The sequence below is a fragment of the Ursus americanus genome, chromosome 13 (genome assembly GCF_024610735.1).
Source record: "Ursus americanus isolate L20-20 chromosome 13, mUrsAme1.1.p, whole genome shotgun sequence".
NCBI lineage: Eukaryota > Metazoa > Chordata > Mammalia > Carnivora > Ursidae > Ursus > Ursus americanus.
In genome coordinates, this window is record NC_142139.1 from 35359749 (window position 1) to 35385204 (window position 25456).

General features: G+C 40.4%; 1 protein-coding gene across 3 annotated transcripts in view; it reads right to left on the reverse strand.

The window, feature by feature from the left end:
• SLC10A7 (solute carrier family 10 member 7) overlaps positions 1 to 25456 on the reverse strand; it is a 241279-nt gene that overhangs the window by 42276 nt on the left and 173547 nt on the right. For all 3 annotated transcript variants that reach the window (XM_045798878.2, XM_045798877.2, XM_087866486.1), the window contains exons 6-7: positions 24452 to 24487; positions 6127 to 6210 (exon numbers count right to left, since the gene is read on the reverse strand). In XM_045798878.2, the coding sequence (XP_045654834.1) occupies positions 6127 to 6210; positions 24452 to 24487 (120 nt within the window). The remainder of the gene's footprint in view (positions 1 to 6126; positions 6211 to 24451; positions 24488 to 25456) is intronic.

Sequence of the window (25456 nt, forward strand, 5' to 3'; positions counted from 1 at the left end):
CTGAGAAACCTGAGAAAAATATGTCTTAGGTGAGGAATGTTTATATACTGAGATAACTGAGAAGTGTAATATCCATCACTTTAGTTTTCTCCAATTTTTTTCTGGGGCATTTTCTTGCTTTTTTTTTCTTCCACTCTGTCTTTATATTTATAAATTGATTTTTGAGTGGGAATATGTGATGGATAATTTTTCATATTAAGGCTGAATTTTAAAGATCCATTTTTCTTCAAGGTGACTTTAGATTGCTTCTTCAAGTTGTATCCTCTATTCCACTGAATCCATATATTTTCACAAAGTGTTTGCTTTTTCTTTAATAGTCTGTTGAAATGTAGAGCCAGCGATACAAAATCAAATCCAATGTATGTAACACTTTTCTTTAAAAATATTTTTATTAAATATTGAGTAGATTCAAAATAATATCTAAAAAGTATAAACAGTAAACACCCATCATCTACTTAAGTACTATTTAAATTGTCTCATGAGAGAAGTTGTGCGGATATTCTCCTGCTCAGTTTACAGTTGAAAACAAAGGCACAGAGAGCCCAAACAACTGGCATAAAATGTTAAAAAGTCATGGGGGGTGCTGGCGGTATGAGCAAGGAACATGACCTCTACCTCCTGAGGCAACAGAGCTTCATGGTTAGAGGTATGGACTTTGGAGCTTCTTTCTCTGTAATCTTGGGCAAATCCTTAACTTTCCTGTGCCTCGTCTGTAAAATGTAACCAGTAGTAGTCGTAGTGAAGAGTAAGTTATTGAATAAATATAAAATGCTTTAGAACCAGGGCCTGTACATGGTGAATAATGGCTATTCTTACTTCCAAGTCCTGATTTGGTGATGTTTCTATCACATACTGTTTACCAGGCTATCCCACTGCATAATGCAACAGCTCCTTTTCTCTCAGAGCAGTTCAAGTGAAGCAATGAAAATAGCTCATAGCGAATATAATTACATAAATGCAAAATTTTACTAGCATTAATAACATTATCTTTGGCTTTGGCCGAAGACTATTTAATATGAAAAGTCAACCTCAAAATTTTATAGATAAAACGTGGGGCTTAGCATGCTGTTTTGAAAAATGTTTTTCAAAGGTGGTGGAAATTCTAGTTTGTTAACATTTCTTCATAAATCTCTCAATATAATGCATGAAATAAGTAACTGCCACAGGAATTCAGATGTATCAAAGAGTTTATCAGGAAAAAAGAAATATTACAATAACATGTGATTATTTCTAGAACTGACAGAAGATGCAATCTCCCAACCATCTATGGAAAGACTAATCTTATCTCACACGGTCACAGCATCTTTGAGCTAGAAGATACTAAACTCCTTGTTCTACAAATGAGGTAAGTGAGGCCTACAAGTTGTATATATATTCAGGCAGAAATCAAACTAGACCCTGCATCACATTGCAGTCAGTCAATAATGAGTTCAACCAAGAAGGTGTGCTGTATGGGGAAAACACAGAAAAATACAATAAAATTAACTCTCAGAAATAGAAGTAAAAAATTAAATGATGAAGCTTTATTATCACTAGAAGGTTAAGGAAAATATCTTCAACTCTTCCTTCCTGGTCTTTTTTCTTCTCCCTCTAGTTTCCATTGTTTATTTAAAAGGTAATGATAAAATCTCCTTTTAAAAGATATACACACTAATCTACAGAAATATTTATTTTCATAATGTGCCACCTCTACTTAAAATTGAGAGATGAGACTACCCTGCCTGGGCTCCTTCCTCTGAAATAGTACATATGAGCACGTCTAACAAGGTCCTCAAAGATCACATCACAAAGTTTAGGTGAGTCAACTGATAACAAAAGAATACAGAGATAAACGAGCAGAAAATGTCCCTGATACCGCAGAGCTTATATTCTAGTTTAAGAAGATAAATAGAAAGCAAAAACAAACAAACCAATCAACAAGAGGTAGATCATGATCCCTACTAAGTAGAGGTTTAAACCGGATGATATGACACTGACTATTGGGCAGCCACTGGAGGAGGGGTAAGGAAAGGTCTTTCTGAGAAGGTGAAAGGTGAGGCGTTCCAAGCGGAAGGAACAGCCCTTGCAAAGTTTTTAAGGGAAGATCAAAGCTGGCGTGTTTACGAGACAGAAGCAAAGTCAGTGAGAGCCAAGGGTAATGGGCAAGTTGGAGAGTATTAGGGTAAGTAAAAGAGACCTGAAAATAGAAAGAGTGAAATAATCTTGTAAAGAAGTACAGTACGATTTCTAGGAAGTGTTAAGTGACATTTTAAATTTGGGGTCATAAATTTGAAACCAGATGAGACCAATTATGTGTTTCTCTCTAGTGAAACTGGAGATCTAGGTAAAATAGCTGCTGGGGGCTCCATGACCATAAATTTGTGTTTTTTTTTCCCAGCCAATCTTCCAGCCAACTCACCCCCTACTACTAAGTATACTATTAAGTATACTAATGGTCTCTACTTCTAGGAAGCTCCCAGATCAATTATAATCGCTCCTGATGAATATTATCAATCAAGGACCACGTGACAACTGGCATTTAGTCTAGAACGGGGAGTCAGAGCAGGTCAACTGCACACCAGAGGGCATCTTTGCACTGAGTCTTAAGGAAGGAGCAGGAGTTTGCTGGCTGGAATCTCAGGAACCTAGAGATGCAAGGCAGGGGGCAGTGAATGGGCGTGGCCAGGTGAGGGAGTGGTGCACATGTGGCCTGGCACAGGAAGTGCTGTTAGGAAGAGGATGGCGGGAGGTGACACTGAAGAAGCAGGTTGGGGCCAGACTGTGAAGGGCTTTGTGGGCCACACAAGGAATGGGCAACAGGGAACCAAGGGGGTAGTGTGTAAGGAGAAGAACAACATCTGGTTTTTAGGGCTGTCCTGGAGGCAGTGAAGACATTGGCTAGGAATTAGAAGAGGCTCATATGTGGACTCTGGGAAACAAAATGAAGGCTTCAGAGGGGAGGGGGGTGGGGGAATGGGATAGGCCGGTGATGGGTATTAAGGAGGGCACGTATTGCATGGTGCACTGGGTGTTAAACACAAATAACGAATCATGGAACACTGCATCAAAAACTGGGGATGTACTGTATGGTGACTAATATAACAAAATAAAAATTATATTAAAAAAAGAGGCTCACAGCAGAGAGAGGTGTAATAATTTAGATGAGAGATGACAAAGTTGTGGCACCCTCTTTGGCGGTTGTGGATGAGATCGCAGATGCCAGATGCGAACGACCTCTGTGGCAGAAGTGGAGGCATTTAGTGATTGCCTGGATGTAGGGGAGTGAGGACGTACAGAAAAAGAGGTGGCAGGTGGTTTCTAAAGGTGGAGACTGGGGGTATGATTCTTAATTCCTAAGACTAGGATACAAGAGGTGGGCAGCTAGATGCAAATATGTTTTCCTCTTTGAAAAAAGCCATTAAAGATCTTTGGTATTGGAATAATTTTTTTAAAACCATCTATATTACTTTTTGACTACCTTTACTATTTTATAATTTACCGTAATACTTTACTATTGGGAACACAATGATGAGCAATCTAACAATTCATTATTCTCTCTGGATATATATTCTTAATTACATAAATTATAGAACTACATATGTAACTAAGTATACATAACTATATATATATAACTATATATAAAAATATGTATATGTATCACTGAATAGTTTAGACAAATGTATTTTTTTGGTCCATATGTCTGAAGCCGAACATTTATTATCAACAGAGATATATCCAAGATTCACTAAGAAAAGGAAGTGTGAGCCTCGAGTTATACGGAATTATTTTCAGAACCAAGAAAATAAGTATGGGTTTCAACTAAAAGTAACCACAGCTTAAACTGTCTAGAGCTGAGAAGGGCAGGTAGGTTCTGCTATGCCTCTACAAGACAGCATCTCCCTTACTGATCATAGAACTCACACAGTCATTCCCTCACTCACCCATTCCATACATATTTATTGGGTGCTTATCGTCTGGGTCTGTAATGGTAAACAAAACAAATATGGTTCCTGTACTCACAAAGCTTACAGTCTAACGGGGGAGACAAACAGATAACAAGCAAGCAAAAGATAAGTATACATTGTGGCAAAGGCCAGGAAAGGAATCAAGGTGCTACAGTAAAGAACAACCAGGGAACATACTTCAGACAGGTGGTTCAAAGAAGGTATAAATTACGGAGTCACATGAACAATGAGTTGGAGTGGGAAGGTAGATGGAAAGATGTCCTAAACAGAAAAATTAAGCAGGAATTGAGCAAAGCCAGGGAGGCGAGAGTGTAGGAATGTGGCAAAGAGATTAGAGAGGCAAGGGGCATAATGTTGAGCCAGAATACCTGCGATGTGAGCAGCACTGTAGGAGAAGTATTTTTCCAAGTACCATTCTATATTTAATTTTTTTTTAAGATTTTATTTATTTATTTGACAGAGACAGAGACAGCCAGAGAGAGAGGGAACACAAGCAGGGGGAGTGGGAGAGGGAGAAGCAGGCTCCCAATGGAGCAGCCCGATGCGGGGCTCGATCCCAGAACGCTGGGATCACGCCCTGAGCTAAAGGCAGACGCTTAATGACTGAGCCACCCAGGCGCCGCCATTCTGTATTTGATTAAATGGTATTCTTTGAGTACCTTTAAATCCTACCCTCTTACTCTAAATTTAGTCCATTTTCTAAGCAGAACATTAAAATTTAAAGAAAAATGGAGACATGTAGCAGATGCTGTGGTGTGCCAGCTGGAATGAGGTGTTTCTTCCCACATCTGCAGGGCATGCTTGTTGCCCCAGAGATCCCAGTTGAGTTCCTCTTTGGGAACTGCTACGAAGACAGTAGACTCTCCCAAGGTCATACCTCTCACGAGGAGTGGAGGGAAGCCAGTATCTAATGCCTGGTCCGTGCAAGAGTCTGTAAGACTCTGGTCTTCGGTGGGATGACTCTGAGGGGTCAGTGCGGCTAGAGGCCTTTGCTGGAACTACATTGTCCTATACTTCTCCCCGTCCTACTTTTCTGACTTTCCCAAAGGTGTTCACCCCAAGGGCACTCCTCGAGGAAAGTTCCTACATGCAAACCTCTGTCTCACACTCTCTTTCCCAGAGAACCAGGCCTAAGATGGAGTGTAAGTATTATACGTATACACATGTAACATGTGCATAGACATCATCTTTTTTCTACTTAGTATTTCAAAGAGTTGCTTCTTGTTTAGTATTTACAGGGAATTCGAAAATGAGGATGATAGACACTATCCAGCACTTACCTGTGTCAGGCTCTGTGATGACAAAAACTTCACATGCATCCACATTTAAATTAATCCTCACAACAACTCTTTGAAGTAGGTGCTATTATTATACAATTTGGTAAATTATGAACTTGGAGCTAAGGACATCAAATTACTTGCCCGAAGTCACATAGCAAATAAAAGGTAGAACTAAGAACTAGAGTCTAGTTGCTCTTTAACCAACGTCTGTGCTCTTAACCACCCTGACATACTACTTTCCTAAGACTCACTCATTTTAGCGGTACAATTCTGTGCTTCATTCCTGTGTTTTCAAATTTGTATGTTATAATTCAATTACATGCTTATTAACTTGCTATAAGAAGTTAAATGTAGGAATTTCTCCTATTAGTATAATTTAATAAGAATGATGAAGGAAACTAAATTTTCTAAGATCTAATTTTAAGAGCTAATAGAATTAAGTGTTTATTTTATTAATTACATGATCACAAATATGATCACTGTTATTGAAGGGGTCTACGAAGAAGCCAGCCAGCTAGATGCTTGTTCCCAACAATAGTCACAATGCTGAGACCTTATCAGAAGGAGCAGAATAAGGAAATTATTTGCTAGGTATTTTTAAGCTAGCTACATGGCTACGAAGTACAGATAATAAATTAAAAAATCAAGAATATATGCTGGCATCCCTATGTAAAGCTATCTGCAAAGCAGATCGATATTAAATAAAAAAACTAAAAGGTGGGAATTTGGTGATGGATGAAACCTGGTGTTTCATAGTCTTTTATGTTTTCTTTTAACTGTCTCTTTCTCTATCTTTTCTCTCAATTGTCCCGACGTTATTTCGGAATTCACAATTTGACACACACACACACACACACACACACACACACACACACAAGAGCAGATAAAATTGGAGACCTTACCTGTCCAATAATGAGAGGAACCACAACAGTCATAAAAAGCTGAGAAAAAACAGATGTAAAAGGCACAGAAGAGGACGAGCCAAGCTGTAAAACAAGAATATAAGAGGAGTTAGAATACTTTGAAACAATTATCAAATATTGCTGTTAATTAAGTGATACAATAATTGAATTCTCTCACAAGTACCAAAAATTTGGTAGCTTTATACAAAGAGCAAGTGAAGTTACTTTTTTCTAAATTTAGCACCAAACAGACTAAGTACTTTAACACTTAATTTTTATGGGAAACTACCATTGACGAAAAATGATAACTATGGCTTTGCAATTAACTTACAGTGCTTATTATTAACACATTTCTGACTAGTAAAGTTATTCTGTGTTCATAATGTTCACAATCATATGGCATGATATTTCACCTATACTCATAGTTTTTGTGCTTTTCTCTTTGTCCTATCTGCAGATCCCTAAAACAAACAAGGGTGTCTCATCATTCTCTTCTCAAAATCATATGTTCATTTATGCAAATGAAATAGCTTCTAACTTTTCTACTCCATCAAAAAAAAAGGCAATGAATCTCATATACTTTTAAAATTTATTCTTACACAAAATCTAGGAAATGGGAATTCCTAAAACATAAATTACTTTTCAACTTTAAATTTCAATATATCTCTTCTAAATTTGTATGTTTTGACACTGCTCATAATTCCTATTTTTTTCCTCCCTTCTCATTTTTTAGTTCGTTTTCACTGCTGGTTGCAGTCTCAGCTTTATAAAGAGTCTACTGCCAGGAGCGTAGGGAGTGTTTGCCCATAAACACAGCCCCACACTCACGTTAGTCTCAACCACCAAGAACTGCAGGCTTCCTATTAACTTCTTAATGGATTTTGAAGTCTCCTTCTGGTTTCCAAACCCCTCTGGACAAACCATAGCCTGTTCCATCGATGTTTCTCTCTTTTATGAGTCCCTTTTGCAGCCAGGTTCTTCAAAGTCGTCAATAATGATCTCCCTGGAACTTGAAACTTGCACCCTTCCCCTGCAGACCAAACCTCAATTATCATATGTACCTAAGTTTAATTAACCTTGGAAATACCTTTGGAAGACAATTTTTGCGAAAGACTTGGAGGTAGTGGTGACCGAGGGCATTGAATGTTAAATAAAACAAATGAAATCCTTAGATAAATGAAGTCAATAGCTCGGAATGAAATAATGCGGGATCAGTGTTTTCACTGATTTCCAATTCCTGCGTGAACTAGCTTACCAGAATCTTTTCTACACCCCGGTGTATTTTATAAAGTTCTACCCCCATCCTCAGCCCCTCAGTGACTCTACATGCACCCATGATGCCAGGAATGTCTGTTCTCCCCATCAGCGGCTTGTATTCACTTCATACTAGCTTCAGCACTGACCACTGGCTGTGAGTTTAACTCATAAAAACTGTAGCCTCTAACCTTTTGCTCCATAACCAATATAAACTAAAGAAATGAAGAAAGAAAACAGAAAAAGTGAAACCGAACAGAAACGTGAACACATAGGATTCCTGGTGTGTTAAATGCCGCACGGCTGTTAGATGTTTCTTTTTATGCAAAGCCGAAGTATTGAAAGCTAATAGTCCCACCCTATTTCACAGCGACATTGCCTTTGAGTGCAAGGCATTTAAAAATATCTATTTCTTTCCACAAATAGTAACCCTAAGGATGCTCCTGAGGTAAGAACTAAAATTTTAAAAATGTATACAGAGAAATTGAGGCACTAGATGAATAGAAAGATAAAATTTAAAGAAGAGTTTTCAAGTTCAAAAACATCCAGCGCTCAATCCATAAGGGTCACAAGTCTGAAGAGAGACAGTAGGATTCTGGGTGACAACCTTCAAGTAAAAGCTGTCAATTCTTGCCTGGAATCTCACGGGTAATCTCACATATTTCTGTTCCTCTTTCTGTCTCAACTCTACTGTTATTTAATGTGTCCTTAAAATGTTTTAATGAACAACCATATCAAGCTATGTTCCCTCTGTAGGCCCCAAGCTTAACCCAGTACCTGGCAGAGAGTAAGTTTGCAGAGAGTAAAGCTGCACACAATGAACAAATGAAGTAATTTGTAACCAGGAGGTGCTAAAAAGTAACAAACTCTTATTCAAAATCATATTCCTATTTTTTTCTAAAGTTGCAAAAATACAAAACTTAAGTATATTTTTAAAACCTCTTAGAGGGGCCTGGGTGGCTCAGCCGGTTAAGCGTCTGCCTTTGGCTCAGGTCATGATCCTGGGGTCCTGGGATCAAGCCCCACATTAGGCTCCCTGCTCAGTGGGGAGTCAGCTTTTCCCTCTGCCTCTGCCCCTTTCTCCTCCTGCCCCTGCTCGTGCTCTTGCTCTCCCTCTCTCTCAAATAAATAAATAAAATCTTAAAAAAAAACAACCCTCATATTCAGGTGGTGTTACACAGTCACTCGGTATTATTTTTCACTGCTCGTTTATCACTAGCAATACAATTAATTCTAATGTGCACCTAGAAACAAAGGGCATCTAAACATGATGATAACCATGTGAAGAAAGGGTGTGTGTGTGTGTGTGTGTGTGTGTGTGTGTGTGTGTGTAAGAAGCAGAGTGAGGGTGGCTATGCATGTTCTCTGCCCTCAGTTCTCCTCCATAGCCCTTCCTTAGCTCCTTAAAGCGGCTCTGGAGGGGAAGACCTACAACTGAGTAGAATCCTAACCCTGGAAGAGATTTGGAATCCCATCCCTTCTTTTTAAAGATGTGAAAACTGAGGTCCAGGGAGAAGTGACTTGTAATTAACATCTCTAATAATTGCATTATGATGTGAAAATGGCTATGTTTCTCAAACATATTCAAGCAACTTTTCAGCCAAATCTACTCTGTGATAATAGTTCTCCTTGGTTGGCTTGGTTGGAAGGCTTGGTTGTTTAACCAAAAAGTATTGTTGAAGAGCAGTTACCCCACAGATCAAATAGAGAGAAAAGTTAAAACATCATATATTAAGTTAATTGGGGCATTATTTTTAATCCCAATTCTATCTAAAAGATTGCATTTGGGGATAAGAGAAGCAAAGGAAAATTCATGTCAACTTTGGTTTTAAAATTTTTTATCTATTTTAACTTCTCCATCCATCACACAACAGACCATTTGTATGTTCAATGTTTTTTTTAAATTTTTTATTTAAATTCAATTTAGTTAACATATAATGTATTATTAGTTTCAGGGGTAGATTCTGTGATTCATCAGTTGCATATAACACCCAGTGCTCACTACATCAAGTGCCCTCCTTAATAACCATCACCCATCTCCCCACTCACCCTCCGCCCTCACTTTGTTCCCTAGAATTAAGAGTCTCTTATGGTTTGCCTCCCTCTCTGTTTTTATCTTATTTTATTGCGTGTTCAATGTTTAGAAGGCTTGTGTTCCTAGAAGAGATCTCCAAAGTCCCTTTGTCCTCTAAAACACCTATGATCTCTGGGCCACATGATTAGGAACCCAGGTTAGAGGAGGCCCCCACTTTGTCAGATCAGAGGCCAGGGCAAGCTGGCCAGGAATGTAATTAACAGGGTACATGAAGCCAGACTAGGTACGCGGTGATGCTGGGGAGGAAATCCTGTAGGATGGCTCCCTTAGAAGTGCCTCTGAAAGGAAGGAAATCTCAGTTCTGAGGTCTAATTTGGCATAAGTCCTTTCTTTTGAATCGACGACCAGACCTGTCGCTGTGGTCTGTGTGAAGATGCAGAGATACCCTTGGGGAGGTGACTGATGCTATGAAGTACACCTTGGCATCCACAAGAAAGAAGAGTGGGCATCTGGCATAGGGTAACATTTGCGAACATGACCAGAAAAGTACAGGATCATTTTGTATGCAGAGTTGATTTTAACTAAAGCAGAAGGAAATATGCTGCCTGGGATATTTGGTTCTTCACATTTTAATGAAGAACCTGTCAGGGTTTCTATTGTAAAGACCAATGTGTTTATAAGAAGCATCAATAATTTGTACCTTTGGATAGAGTTGCAGGTTCGGGATAAGTATGTATCAAGCCAGGGCTCTGGGCTTCACTGAGCTATCCTGGCAGATTTAAAGGGGACAGTCTCATACTGCCAACCCAAATTTTAAGATACACTGTTAAATGAACAATCTGGTCACTGGTTAATTTCTTTTAGGAATACGATGCTTTAAAGCACAGAACTCACAATAAGGTTTATTTGTTTTAATATCATTCTGAGAAGAAATGTTTCAATGAAAATTAAATATATGGAAATTTAGGACCTTTGTGGTTTAATCATTCAAATAGTTCCTGGTGCCTCCTGTGAGCCAGGAGCATGTTTTAGGCATTGGGAATCCAACAGTGAACACAACACAAAGCCCCTCCTCTCCAGGAGTTGCTTTTTAAAAGTTGAGGTGTGGGGGCGCCTGGGTGGCTCAGTCAATTAAGCATCCAGCTCTTGATTTCAGCTCAGATCACGATCTCAGGGTTGTGAGATTGAGTCCCCTGTGCTGAGCGTAGAACCTGCTTGGAGTTCTCTCTCTCCCTATACCTCTATCCCCTGCTCAAGTTCTCTCTCTCTCGAAAAAAAATTTTTTTTTAAAGACTAAAAGAAAAAGTTGAGGTGTGTACGCACACCCATCCACCCCCAAGTGCACATGTGTTCCTTTCCATAAGACGCCGTTCCCCCACTTACACCTGGAAAAGTTCTAGTCTTTGTCTAAGAGTTAGTTCAATGATCACTTTAGAAATTCTTTCCAAACCCTGAAATGCAGACTTGGCTTCTATTGTGGCTCTGCATTTCTACTGTTCCTCTCAGAATCCTTGGTTGCCCTTGTGTATAAAGCTGTCTCTCAGTAAACTGTATGTTCCAGAAGGAGAGGGACAGGATCTTATTCATGTTTATATTCCCAGTGCCCAGCAGACTGACTACATTTCACATCTAGGGCAGTGGTTCTCAAACGTCAGCACACCAGAAACATCCGCAGGGCTTCTTAAAACACAAATTGCTTGGCCCCACCTTCACAGAAGGATCTGGAGGATGTCGAGAATGTGCATTTCTAATATGGCTCCATTGATGCTGATGCTGCTGAGCTGGGGTTCACCCTCTGAGAATCACTCATCGAGCACGTTGTAGGTATTCAACAACAACTGTGAGTTCAATTAACGAACGCCTACAATGCATAGGTAGAAAAAGAGGCCGGGCAGTGTTTTCTTTTCTTTCCATCCTTCCAACTTACAAGTAAGTTACAAAGCCCTACCTAATTTACAGACTCTAGAAAAGGATCAGGTGCCTGGCCTCCCAACCATCTCCTGTAATTACAATACTGACCACTTCTACTGGGTACTCTCTATAAGCCAGACACTGCTCTAAATGCTAATGTGTGTCAATTTAATCCTTGCAGCAACTCCTTCAGGCAGATCTTACTAGTACCTGTATTTTCATATATGGCAACAGCGGCACAGAACAGTTGGACAAGGTCACTTGCTAGAGAGCGACAGAGCCAGGATCTAAACCTGGAAGTGTCACTTCACAGCCCTCATACTTAATCCTTACACTCTGCTGCATATTAATTACAAAAGGTACAGAGCAGTGAAATAGGGAAGGGGGCAGAGTGGAAGCCAAAGCTGGGCTCCCTCTTTCTTGCCCACGTGAGAGCAAGAGAGGGTGTGTGTATGTGTGTACGTGTGCATGTGTGTGTGTGGTGCTTGCATGGAGGTGGGGAACTGGGGTTCCTGATCTGAGCCACAGAACACTATGTTTGAGTGACTATTTTCTCAAGTCAGTCAAGGATGATACCTAGCTAGTACCAGAGTAAATGCACCGGAAAGAGTTAATCCAATACACACAATGGATGTCCTAGGGCATTGGGACTTAGTTTTCTAACCTGGCAGAGAAAGGCTGAATAGAAGCAGGATTGACTGTTATCAATCCACTCAATTTAGAAACTGTTTGATTTGGAAAGAATCTGGGGGTCCAGCAGATAAAATATTATGGGCCCAACCAAGACTCAGAAAGACAAATAAGTAACAATTCTTGATGGAGACGCTGACTGTAAAATCATGGTTATCAACCTACAGTTAGAAAACAGATGGTGCGTTTTAAATCACTTCTGTAAGTGAGCTGACCTGTAAATTGTCATTAATGCACCAGGTCTTCACTTGCTCTGCTGTGTAATCAGCCTTTTATCTCCTACCAGGGAAATCCATTAGCCACAGGCGTCTCCACTATTCGTGTCTCTTCTTAGCTATTAAAACATTATTGTATTAAATAATTCGCCCTTGGTGATTGCTCTTTGCTTTCGTTAGTGCCACATTCAGAGAAAATATAAGAACAGATATTGACAGTTTATACTGTAGAATGATGAATGGTAAATCTCTTCTGTGAGAAAATCAGGAAGAAGCCGCTTCAGATACGGAGCAGGATTTGTTCACTTCCTGCCCAATTTCCACCCTTCACCATGGCCCACAGAGCCCAGCACTGAGGAGGGGGAAAAAGCAGAAGGCTTCCTTACTATGGGCTCAAACTTTCTTGTACTCCTACACAGACACACTCATAAATACCTGTCTCCTTCCTGTCACAAAGACAAGCATTCAGACAGAATAAGGGAGAGTGGACCCAGGCCCCAACCCCCAAATCCTTCTAGATTTCCATTTTTCCCTAGAAACTACAGTTCAGCTTTTCTTTCATTCCTGCTACCCCTTTTCTCACAGGGAAACATGCAAACTACATTGATTACTTGCACAAAATCAATGACTTAAATGTACACCAGCTGACGGCTCAATGTAAAAATGACTACGATTTTTATCAAAATTAAAATATGATTGTTAAACACCCATATTGATTCAGCTGCATGTATAAAACTAAAATTGGGTTACTGTATGGAAGGTATAGAGGACATGAGCCTTTTTATATCTAGATGCATGGTATTTTTCTTTCTTTGAGAAGGAACAACAAAACAGGCTTGTAGTAATTTTTAAAGATAAAAAATTATGTAAAACATTTCCTTTTGTGATATGCTAATTTAAAACATAAGATTACCTTCCAATAACTGATGGAAACTATGTACAACTGTAAATTCTGGTTACTCAAACCACTCAGGATATTTAGTGAAATGTGCCCAAATGAACTGTAAATTGGCTTATCATAACCCAAATAGAAAAGCTGTGGGAGACAGACTTCCAGGACATGGAGGGCTGGAGAGAAAGATACTCAGAGGCATCTAGGAACAAACTTTGCTCCTAATTCCCTGACCACAGAACTTGGTCTTGGCAATCTGTTTGATTCAGGAACCAAAGAGCCTATTGTCAAACAGTCCCTTAAGTGGAACAAACATTGAAGTTCCCCCAGAAGAATGCTCTAAGCCTGGGGACCAAGGACAAGAGTGGTATAAGGAGGGGGTGTCCTTTTCACTCTGACCAGACCCTACCTGCTCAGGGAGGACCAGGAACAGCAGCACCTGGTGCTGGGGAGAGAACCAAGGGGCAAAGGAAAAGCCTGGCTTTCATCCAGTGTTAGTGCCTCCCTCCAGTTAAGTCTGAGAAGTCCCAGACCAGCAGTGGCATCTCTGGGTCAGTGATCCTGAAAAGGGAGATGGGGTTTATCAATGTCACTTCTGGAGCATTTGAAAATGGCTTATGAGGTGCTCCCCCTCGCCCATTATGGTTCAGTAAGATCTAGGGGGAGTCCTGGCCTGACCCCACAGATTGCTTTACAAAATTCTCCCTGTGTGAGAACCGTTTCTAGCAATTTACGCACACAGCCCAAAGATAAGCTGCTCTCAGGTTCAAGAGGAGGAGATTCGTGGTCACTGGCTTTCGCAACACTCTTGGGCACAAGGTGGAGAGGCTGGTTCAATGTGAAGCAACTGGGGCAATCAAATGGATAGTCTCTCTTTAAGAGGTTGCTGTTCTATCACTTTGTACATCACACACGTGTGTGACCATCAATTATGCAACCATCATTGGGAACATATTATAAAAATAATCAGAGCACTGTACATGACACTAATGGCTGTATTCATTGTTTCTGTTTATATTGATGGGATTAAAAGTGCAATAATTTTGTATCACAGATGGCCAATTACTAGGGAAACTAATGATGACTGTAGCCTCGAAAGCTGCCACTGGTCTGTCTCCCCCATCCCGCTCTCTCTCTAACATGAACTCTTGAACCATGTAGTCTCAACCGTGTAGGTTAGCGGTGACGTTTCTCCTCTAAATTTCTCCCGCGTTCTTTGTTCTTGTTTACCAAGGAAGCCTTAAGTTTCTTCAAGACAATAATTATGCTTTCTTCTTTTTTGTCTTTCCTATGTTACCTACAATATCCATGGTCAAGAAATAATAACTGAGGGGCACCTGGGTGGCTCAGTCGTTAAGCGTCTGCCTTCGGCTCAGGGAGTGATCCCGGCGTTCTGGGATCGAGCCCCACATCAGGCTCCTCCACTGGAAGCCTGCTTCTTCCTCTCCCACTCCCCCTGCTTGTGTTCCCTCTCTCACTGGCTGTCTCTATCTCTGTCAAATAAATAAAATCTTTAAAAAAAAAAGAAATAATAACTGAGTGCTGGTAATCTGTCTTAAACTGTGTCTCCTAAGAGGCATGCTTTGGAAGCACAACCTGGAAGGGAACATTCAAGGGGACGCAGAGTTTGGCTGAACGTCCTTGTGTTCTTTACTAGTTGCACACCCTCCAGCGAGTTACAAAACCTCTTTGAGTCTAAGTTTTATCATACAAAGTGAGGATCATATGTCCAAAGGGAGTCATGGGATTACTTTTGAAGTACATATTGTAGCTACTTGATAAAAATTATTCTACCTCTTCTCCCACTTCCCCTCTCCTTCCTGAAAAACAAGGTTTCTTACCTAGTGTGGTGGGAATTCAAGCCTACTGAGTTTAAGAACCACTGAAATGGAAAGTAACAGAAGAGACAGTCACATCAATGGAACATATAGTCAGCTCAGAAACAGAGCCTGGTGTGCATGCATGTGAGTGTATGTGCCTATGTGTGTGTGTGTGTGTGTGTGTACGTCTAATTATCATAATGCCTTATAAATATCTGCTTGAAGAGAGGCCGGGTTCCTAAGAAATCAAGTCATATCCAATCAAGTGATAGAACAGCAGAACTAGTGGTGCTCCCACTTACTTAAGGGGTGCTTACATGCTACTGAATGGGTAAGCATGTGGGTGAATGTTTGTCAAATACCCTAAGGTATTGATGTGATCGTTCCCATGTATGAAATGGTCTGATCTATGACTCTGAGGACATGACTTTCAGCAGTGGTCAAAGTTGGGACTCTGCATGCTTCCAGAGGCCTTGATGTTCAATTACCTTTATGGCTCAGGTGGAAGCGAGGCCTTGATCTGTCGTTGTAATGGCACAAGCTCAAAGTGTTACTGACCTTCCCCTGCCCAACATAAACTTATTTAAAGACACTGGTGGTCTGCAGAATTATGGAATTTGAGACCATGAACATGATCTCTAATATATGGTTTCTTTGGATCACAGTTGCATTGAATTAGACAGACCTACTCTATGGCGTGAACACGGTTTTCTCCTCCCTTTGTCTTAATTCTCAGAGGAAGTAAGAGAGTTCACATTGTTTCCTTTCGTTCCTCAGAGTCAGCAAGCTGGAGCTGGTTAGATGCTGTGGGGTAGCAGCGGAGGCGGCTTCAGGGGAGAGGAGTCCACAGAAGCAGGAGCTTCACACTGCCCCATGGACCTTCCCAGCGCTGTTCACTCAGATTTCAAGCCTGACAGGATGACCTCACCGCCTAAGTGCTGAACTCAGCGCTCTGGCCTCTTCATCTTAACTTGCACACTCCACTCCAGTTCCAGCTCTCAAATCCCTCTCCTCCAGTGTTCTCTACTACTGGCTGCTGCACAAAGACTATAATCATGGCTGGTAAACAACCATATCAAAGGAAAGGAAAGCCACGGCAAGTTCTGAAGTGATGTTAGACATAACAGATCAGAGCCATGCATACGAAAAATCTGAAGTAAGCAGGAGATCCTTTGAGAAACATCAGAAGTTTCCATCTAACCTTCTCTTCTTCCTCAAATTAAAAGTTTCCTCTCAGTACAAAATTCTCTGTAAACCCCACCTCCCTCACTTCTTCTATTAAATGTTTTCTATTTTAGTAATCTCCTTTGAAATATTTTGATACCTGTGACACTTATAATTTCTGGATTAGATTTTAATTATCTATGAATGTATTCTATTTTCTCTATTAAACCATACATTCTCTGAGAGAAGGATCAATGTCAGATTGATCTTTGTAATATTCACAGTGCACAGTAGGCATTCAAACACTGAATAAAAGAAAGCATGTTTTACTTAATATTATTGAAAAAAAAAACGGTAAAGTCTTTTTCACAGCAAATACAAGGTAAGATTTTATGCATCAAGCTTAGAACATAGCCTTCTAACAATTCATTTATCATCTGAACCACTCTAATCATTTACTACTCACCCAGCTTTCTATTCCCCTCCTTCCAACAAATATTTAGTGAATATATGGCATTGGAGAGAAGGTAATGAATAAGGCATGCCTGGTTCCCAGCCTGGTAGAACTTCAAATCTAGTGGACGCTTACCACTTGTAACATTGCTTTGTAAGGAAAATTAATATGAAATTCCAAGTAATGAATGTATAAGCGCAGTTTTTTTTAAAGCTGGACAAGGCTTAATTTATCCTTACGATAGAACTACATGGACTGGTGCATATCCACTGATAACATAAAGACAATAATTCCCGCCCCTGCCAATATCAGTGGTACAGTATCAAGAAAACTGAGGTAGCATGTGTGAAAACGCTTTGAATCTTAGGAGCAAATGGTGATATCTCAGGAAAAGTTTTACTGCTCTCACGGTCAGCCACAGTAAACACTGGATTTATTTACATACAGATTATAAGACTACAGATGATAAATGATTGTAGAATCTTAAAGGTTACGTTTTAAGGCGCAGCCCACCATTAAGGTCTGGGCTAGCTGGGCTAGTGCTGCATCTTAGATAAGCATTTCTGCAGAATCTTGACAGCTTTCCTGGAATTATTTTCTATTTTCCTTTCTAAAGCGTCAAATGTAAACAATTAGCACTTGCATGGTTCTTTATAGCTTACAGTATACTTTCACATAAATTTACTCCCTTCATCTTATCGTAATCCTCATTTTACGGAGGAAAAAAACTGAAGCTGAGAAAGATTAAGGAAAATCCACTGTTACACAACAATTTGGCTGCAGACTGAACCAAATTTTTATGCCTCCTCACCAAACCATGCTACCTCTCTACACACAGACTGTGAGGGAAAGTGAAGCCAGTGCCTTCAAAATGGCTTTATAATAAAGGAATGTGTGCCTGAAGGTGGGGCATGTAACAAGGAAATACCAATCTTAAAAGTAGTCCTAACCCAACTCTTGGGACAGATGCATTCAGTCATCTGTCCATCTGAGATGTGATACAGTAAGAAATATAGTATATTCGGTCTTCATCCTAGCATAGAGCTTCTGAAACCTTGTAACTTCCTGAGTCATGGGGGTGATAGGAGCATCTTTTACTATAATATTTGGATTTTGTCTCCAGTTCCTGGCACAGAGGGTGTGGAGAGTTCCTGGATTGGTGAATATATCCACAGGCAGGTGGTCAGTACACCTCAAACTCCACGGGGACATAAGATCCTGCATTTGGGACCCTTCTAGACCTTGCCCTATGTACTCTGCATCTGACTTTTCATTTGTATTCTTTGTAATATCATTTGTAAGAGACGGGAGGGAGTAGCAAGTCAATGTTTCCCTGGGTTCTGTGAGCCATAACAGCAAATTATCGAACTTGGGGAGGGAGATCACGGGATCCTCTGAGTTGAAGCCAAGTCAGACAGAAGTGTGGGGATCCTGGAAACCCCCTACTTGGAATTGGTGCTGGAAGTGAGGGGTAGTTTTGTGGGACTGAGCCCTTTACCTGTGAGGCCTGTGCTAACTACGCAGTGTCAAAACGGTAGGACACCCCCTTGGTATCCACAGAAAACTGGAGAATTGCTCGGTGTGGAAATCGCACACATTTGGTGTCAGAAGTACTGTGAGTACAGAAACATTTTCCTTTACCAACCATCCATTCAAAAAATGTTTGAGTGGCTTCCACGGGTAGGCACTTCAATGGATAGGCATTGGGGTTACAGCAGTGCCAAAACAGATAAAGTCCCTGCTCTTCGGTGATGTTTCTGTTCTAGTTGGGAAGACAGAGAATAAAAGACTAACAAATGATTAAGATGTCATGTGCTAATAAACGCTGAAAGGACAATTAAGGATGGTAGGCGGGGAGAGATTTGTGGAGAGAGGGTATATTGTTCCACATGAAGTAGTTAGGAAAGGATTCTCTCCTAAAATGACATTTGACTGGAGACAGAGATGAAAGTGAAGGAGAGAGCCATGTGGGTATCTGAGGGGAAAATCCAGGTTGAGACAATGCCAAGTGTAAAGACTCAGGATGGTTCTTGGTGCTGCTAGCGCATCCTACTATCTTTGCCCATTCCATGCTCTCCCATGAAGTGATTTCATATCTTTCCCTCTCTCATCAAATCTCCAAAACCCTCTTACCTTTTTTCATCCCCCGCCCCTAACTTCACTTGCCGTTTCACTGGGAAAATGTAAACAATCCTAAGAGGCTCCTATAGTTACATGGACCAATTTATTTGCATCTTTGACCTTATACCACGGCTTCCCTCCTATTACTGTGGATGAACTACCTGTGCTTAGGAGGCCATACTTCCCCTTTGTGCACTAGAACTCACCTTCTTTCTCCTACCCAGGGACATGGGTCCACAAATTTTCCCTTCTTTTTTCTGAATGAATTGTTTCTTCTCTAAATGAATTAATCTATCAATACAAATATCCTAATAATTTTCCCAGCTTAAAAATAGATCCTACATGAACTCTGTGGCTGTCCCATTTTCTGCATCCTTTATAGCAGAATGCCTCAAAAGAGTTAGTGATTATCATTGTCTTTAATTCTTTTTCATTCATTCTTGAACTGACTTTAACTAGGCATTTACCTCCACAACTCTGCTGATACAGCTCTTGTTAGGGTCCCCAGTGACCCCCATCTTGTTAAAACCAGTGGTTGATTCTCAGACTTCATTTTATCTGAACTATTACCACCATTTGAAGTAGCTGACCACTCTCCCCTTTTTGAAACACAATCTCTAATAGCTTTTAGGACACCAAAACCTTTTGGTGTTCTTCCTAATCAAACTGGAAATCCTTGGTAGTCTTTGCTGATTTCTTAATATTAGGATGCCCCAGAAGGCAGTCCACTGGTCTCTTTCCTTCTCTATTCTCTCTTGGTAATCTCATTCTGTCTCACTTCAAATCCATTTCTATGCTGACCTCTCCCAAATGTGTATCTCTTATCCAGACCTCTCCCTTGAATTCCAGACTCATACAGTCAACTGCTTACTTGACTTCTCTACTTGAATGTCTCAAAGACATCTTTATCCAAATATGTGCAATACTGAGCTCCTTATGAGTTCCTTTAAACTGCTCAACCCTACAGTCTTCTCTATCTTAGTGAATGGTAACTCCAACCTTCCAGTTCCATAGACTTCATCATCCTTGACTCTTCTGTTCCCTTATGACCTTTATTCAATCTTTCAGTTCTTTCAAGTTCTACTTCCAACTACTTCCCACCAGATTTACTCAACCACCTTGGTTCAAGCTAAACCATCTCTTGCCATGTTATTGCACTAGTTTTCTAACTGGTATTCCTGTCTCCACCATTCTCTCCTAACAATCTATTCCCAACCCAGCATCCAGAATCATCCTTTGGAAAGGTATGCCAGACCATGCCAGTCTCTTATCAAAACTCTTTTAATGGTTTCCAGTCTCTCTCAAATTAAAATTCAAAGTCCTTAACAAAGGACTTCAAAGTCCGACATCATTTGGCCCCTGCTATGACTCTGACTTCATCTCCATCTACTCCCCTCCCTGCTCACTGCATTCTAGCCACACCGGCCTGCTCACCATTCCTTAAGGACATCATGCACGCTTTCAGGACTTTTCCACTTGCAGTTCTTTCCAGCTGGAACACTCTGCCATCAGAAGGCATCAGAAGGCTCCCTTATCTCCTCTAGGCCTTTGCTCAAATATCATTTTCTCAGTGTGTCCCACCATTGACTGTCTAATTTATAACAGCAATTCTCGCAACCCATTCTGGCACTTCTTATTCTCCTCCTCACTTTATTTTTCTCTTTAGTAAGTATTCCTCATCTTATACATTATATTTTCACTTACTAGTCGGTTGTTTCTTTCTACTAGTATATAGCCTCCACAAGAGCAAAGATGTATCTTTTCGCTCATTGCTATATCCTTGGAAGAAAGTGCCTAGCATATAGGAAGAACTCAATACTTATTAGTGAATGAGTGATGAATAAGTTTAAATAACTTTTTGAGTAATTTTGCTATAAAATAGAGGACAGAAATGGATAGCAGGTGGGATAAGGCAAGATTTAATTTTTAAGATATGTAATATTATAGAATACTCATATGTTGGTAGAAATGATCCAGCAGAGACAGAAAATTTGATAATATAGGAGAAAGAAGGAAATCTGTGTGAATCATATTGTTAAGTAGGCAATAAGAGGTAACACAACAGGAGGCCCTGGCCTTAGATGAGGGCACAGACAGTTTATCTATAGAAACAGGACAAAAGACAAAGAATATAGATGCAGGTAGGTGGGATCTTATACAATTCCTCTGATTGCTTCTAATTTCCTCATGGGCTAATTTCCTTTCTGCATCAGATGAGATGAAAAAAGAGAAGGGGCATCAGAGATTTGAGAAGCAAGGAGAAGGTATGAAACGATTCTCTAGAGAGCAGGAATGACGATTAATTAGGGGAAGGCAGTAGGATCACCAGGCGCACAGTTAGTTGTCATGAATTTCAAATGAGACCAGTCAGCATGCGAGTGCGTGTTCCAGCCATGTTCAGGTATGCACGCAGGAAGGTACAGAGTTGGATTTAAGCAGGCCTGGCATTTTGCCATGCAAATATGAAGCAGTAAGAGATGAGTAAGGTTGTTGATGGTGTATGCGATACAGTAATTATAATGATGGACCACGAGATCGAGGCTAGGTAAGATGGGATGTGAAGGTAAGGGAGTAAGGGTAGAGTAGGTTAGAGGCTTTGTTAAGGTGGTAAGGTAAATAAACTGGCCATTCTAGCAAGGTTGAAGAATTTTTAATTTGGGGAATAGGTCACAAAGATAGCAGCTATTGGTAAGAGAAGACATTTGAAAAGGGGAATATGGAAGGATGCTGTTATTGGCGGTAATAAAGTCAAGGGTGTGTGTGACTATAGGGGTGATTGGCTGAGATGAAGTGGAAGGCATTTTTATGGGAGAAGAGGTCAAGAATTTAGAGGCCAGGGTATTAGGAGGATCAATTATGTGAATATTGAAAAACACCGAGAATTAATCTAAGCATAATATTAAAAAGAAGACAATGGGAAGGTGCTAACATTTTTTGGACTCAGACAGTGACCTGGGGTTCTATTGATAATTACAGCAAGAAGTGGTAGCAGGTGATATAGGTATGTTGGCATAACCTTCAAAGGAATGAGAATATTTTATGAAGAAGGCATGGGAAATGATCTGGAATTGGTAATGAGATGTGAGAGAGACACCTTACCCCATTTCAAGGCTCAGTGATATGAAAGACGCCTGCAGCAGAAACGTGAATCAGAGGACAGGTTTCAGTTGGAGCAAGATGGTGAAGGGGGACACTCTGAGGAAAGGTCAAGAATACAGAGAACTGAGATTCCTTCAGTAAAAATGGCCTTTACTGGCTACTACATTTAGAAATTTCCATTTTCAAGATATGATTTTAAAGAGACCATTCGATTTTCCGGGTTGTATTAGTTTCCTCAGCTTCTCTAACAAAATACCACAAACTGGGTGGCTTAAAACAACAGAAATTAGTTTCACATTTCTGGAAATTCTAAGTTTGAAATCAAGCAAGGCCAGGCTCCCTCTGAAATCTGTAGGGGAGAATCCCTCCTTGTCTCTTCCAGGCGTGGTATCTGCCAGCAATCCTTTGTGTTCGTTGGCTTGTCCCCGCATTTCTCCAATCTCTGCCTCATCATGACCTGCCGTTCTCCCTCTGGGTCTGACTCCTCTTCTTGTAAGGACACAACACCAGTATTGGATTAAGGGCCCACCCTGCCCTAGTATGACTTCATCTTAAATAATTATATCTGCAATGACCCTATTTTCAAATAAGGTCACATTCTGATGTCCTAGGGGTTAGAACTTCAGCATATCTTTTGGGAGGACACAATTCAACCCAAACCAGGGTGCTGATAAGAAAACACTATATCTTTTGTGGAATGTGTTCCAATTTAAGTTGCTCAGGTTTTTGTCCTACTCAGTAAGTGAAGCCTGGTAATCCAAATATTTAAGCAATGGCCTTGCTTTGTGAAATGCATGACAACCCTAACAGACGAAAAGTGTCATATACCATGCATGTGATGTAAGGTCATACAACACAGACATGTCTATTGATGGTGTGTGATGATGTCATTGAACCTACTGGGACAGCCCAGTGAGTTAGCTCAGAGGGGAAGCATTAAACTTTGAAGTTGAGGGTCTTGGGGTCTCTTTCACTATTCTTGTAGCTCTATTATTTTAAAATGTCAAGCCAACTAAAGCTCACCAGCCTATGGGTCTAAGAGTAGGGCAAAGCTTGCAACAGTGTGATGTCATCATGTTAACGAGCCGAGAACATTTCTTGTTATGGCTGGAAATGGGCAGGAGAAGGAGAAAAGAACTCATCTGGTTCTGTAGTCATGAGCTGAAACAGTCCGAGATATTCCAGACTCTGAGATACTCAAAGTGCTATCCTAGGTCTCAGTCCCATAGTTGTGGCTGTGGCTTCTCCCCAGCTCGTCTTAAACAGTCACAAGGGGAAGTGGTCAGTCTTCTGCAGTGGAGAAAACCTGTACTACCTAACCGTGTCTTGTGCTTTCCACTCATCTTCTGAGGGGCCCTCAGACTGGCCTGCATCCTGTGCCTGTTGAAGGCTGCCCCTCAGAAATCATGACCCAACGTCTTGGAAAGAATACTGCAGGGTGATTCCAGCTCCTCTAGTGAGCAGTTGGGCACATACCAAGACTTTTCTTCCAAATGAATGCAAATCAATATTCACTTCCGTATTAATGTGACTCACTGCGAATTCTGAATTGGTAGAATCCAAATTACTGAGGTTTGTTATGCTGAGCGAAGTGATCTGATGATTTGACTCTTCTTAACCTTGTCAGCATGGAGCCAGCATTTCAGAAGGGATGGGGAAGCCGAGGTTTATTACTTGAAGGTAATGTCTTTCATGAAAGATGCAGAATCCAACTGTTTAGGAGGGCATCTCTCCCTCTCCACTTCCTGCACAGCTTGTAAGAAATGAAGTCCCTCACACTATTACTCTAATTGAATTCCAACTTGGGTAATTACACTATAATTAAATAAATTTTCCCCATAGTTTTAATTCACTGACAAATAGTGCTAGTCAAACAGCTACATTTCACGCCCAGAAACGATCCCCAACTTCATTTCAGTGATGAGTGGAATGATTTATATTTGAGAAATGTTGTGTATGAAAAATGCACAGTTCATAAAATATTTTAGGTATCATTCATGATTACATATGCTTTTCTCAGCATGAGATAACATTAATTTCTATTACAATCTTTCATCTAATTTCTCATATGCTCAGTGCCAAAAGAAATAAGACAGTTAATTAGCAGTTCTTATTTTCAGAACAATTTTTGTTAGTTAACCAGTGGCTGGTATTTTTTATTTCTGAAGCACATTTCATTATCCCTGGCAGACAGCCTGGCTAGGTGTTATTGTTTCCCATTCTACAGATGGAAAAATTGAGGCAACCTTTCCCAGATTGAGAAAGCCAGTTACTACAAGCCTTGGAACCTAAGTTTTCTTTGGTCCCCTGGTCCTAGGCTCTTTCTAACTAACACTAGGTCACTAGATATCACTTTGGTTCTACTAATGAGAAAAGAAAGAGCATATATCTGTGATCTATGTCGCAGTTAATTTGTAATAATTAATGATTTAGCCCTGGAGTCAGAGGCCCAATAACTGGGCTCTGATGCCATCCTTGGATCATGAGACCACAGAGATCCTTTGTGTCGACACGTTATTATTTAGTACAGTTCAACTGGAAGAACAGTTCAAAATATGATGCAAAGTGGTGCAAAAGGATTCAAATTTCCATTTTATCCTAATGCCCTTTCTTAAAGGGTTGTAGATGGCTTTTAATAAAACATATTAAAGACAACAGCAAAATACTCACAAAAAGCAGCAGCAGCAGGGGTGTTATAACGATGCCCTGAAAGAAATAAAAGAGATGATGATCATTTATCAGCCTGGAAAGCAGGACACTTTCTTTGCCATTTTAAACTCTGATGCATGGAAATGTTGATCTTTCTCACCTCCGTTTAATAAAATCTAGGTGATAAAGATGAGGGAACCCCAGTCTTGGCTCTCCCTACCATAAAGCCTTAGCATCTCTATTACAATTATTTGTATTTGGTACCATGAAAAGTACAAACACCACTCTTCCTTAAACTCGTCTGCCCTTTTTAAAACAGAAGTTGCCTTCCACGTTGCATACGTATCACTCGGGTGAAGCTCGCAAGCCTTCTCACTCCAAGGCTTTCAACTCTAACTTGGATAAAGTGCCCCCTTTCAAGAGAAGACAGGTGGTTCAGTCCCAGTCGGGGTCCTCTCCTGAGCAAAGACCACGTCAGTTGTGATGAATGAGATGTCGTGATTTTGTAATGTGAACCGATCTCCCCTAGGAAATGAGCTGGGATCTCAAAACTCATTTCACTTGATTAGACTCCATGTCTCCATGGTGGAAGGCAAGTCTTTCATCTAATTCAGCCACATAGGACCACCTCAGTCCCTCTGCCTCCCCTAGGCAGAAAGGAGCAAAAGATTTGTTTTCTGCAATGACAGGAAACAGTTTGAGGCTGTTGTCAATGAGGCAGGATACAAGCTTTTAGGTTTCTTGAAGGTAAATCTTTAAAACTAGGTGTTTGAGTTGGGAGTTAACATGACAGGTTTCGGTTTTAGAGCAGCAGATGATTATTCGCCCCTCTTAGTTCTTTCTTTATCTCTCAACACTTCATTATGATTTATACAAGAAAAAGCGTTTCATATTTTTATTAATGAATTCTACTAGGAACTTTAAAATTCCGAAGAGTCTGTGTGTGTGTGTACACATGCACGCACATGTATTGTATGTGAGAGAAAGAGACAGACAGACAGAGACTATACTGTGCCCAGGATCTAA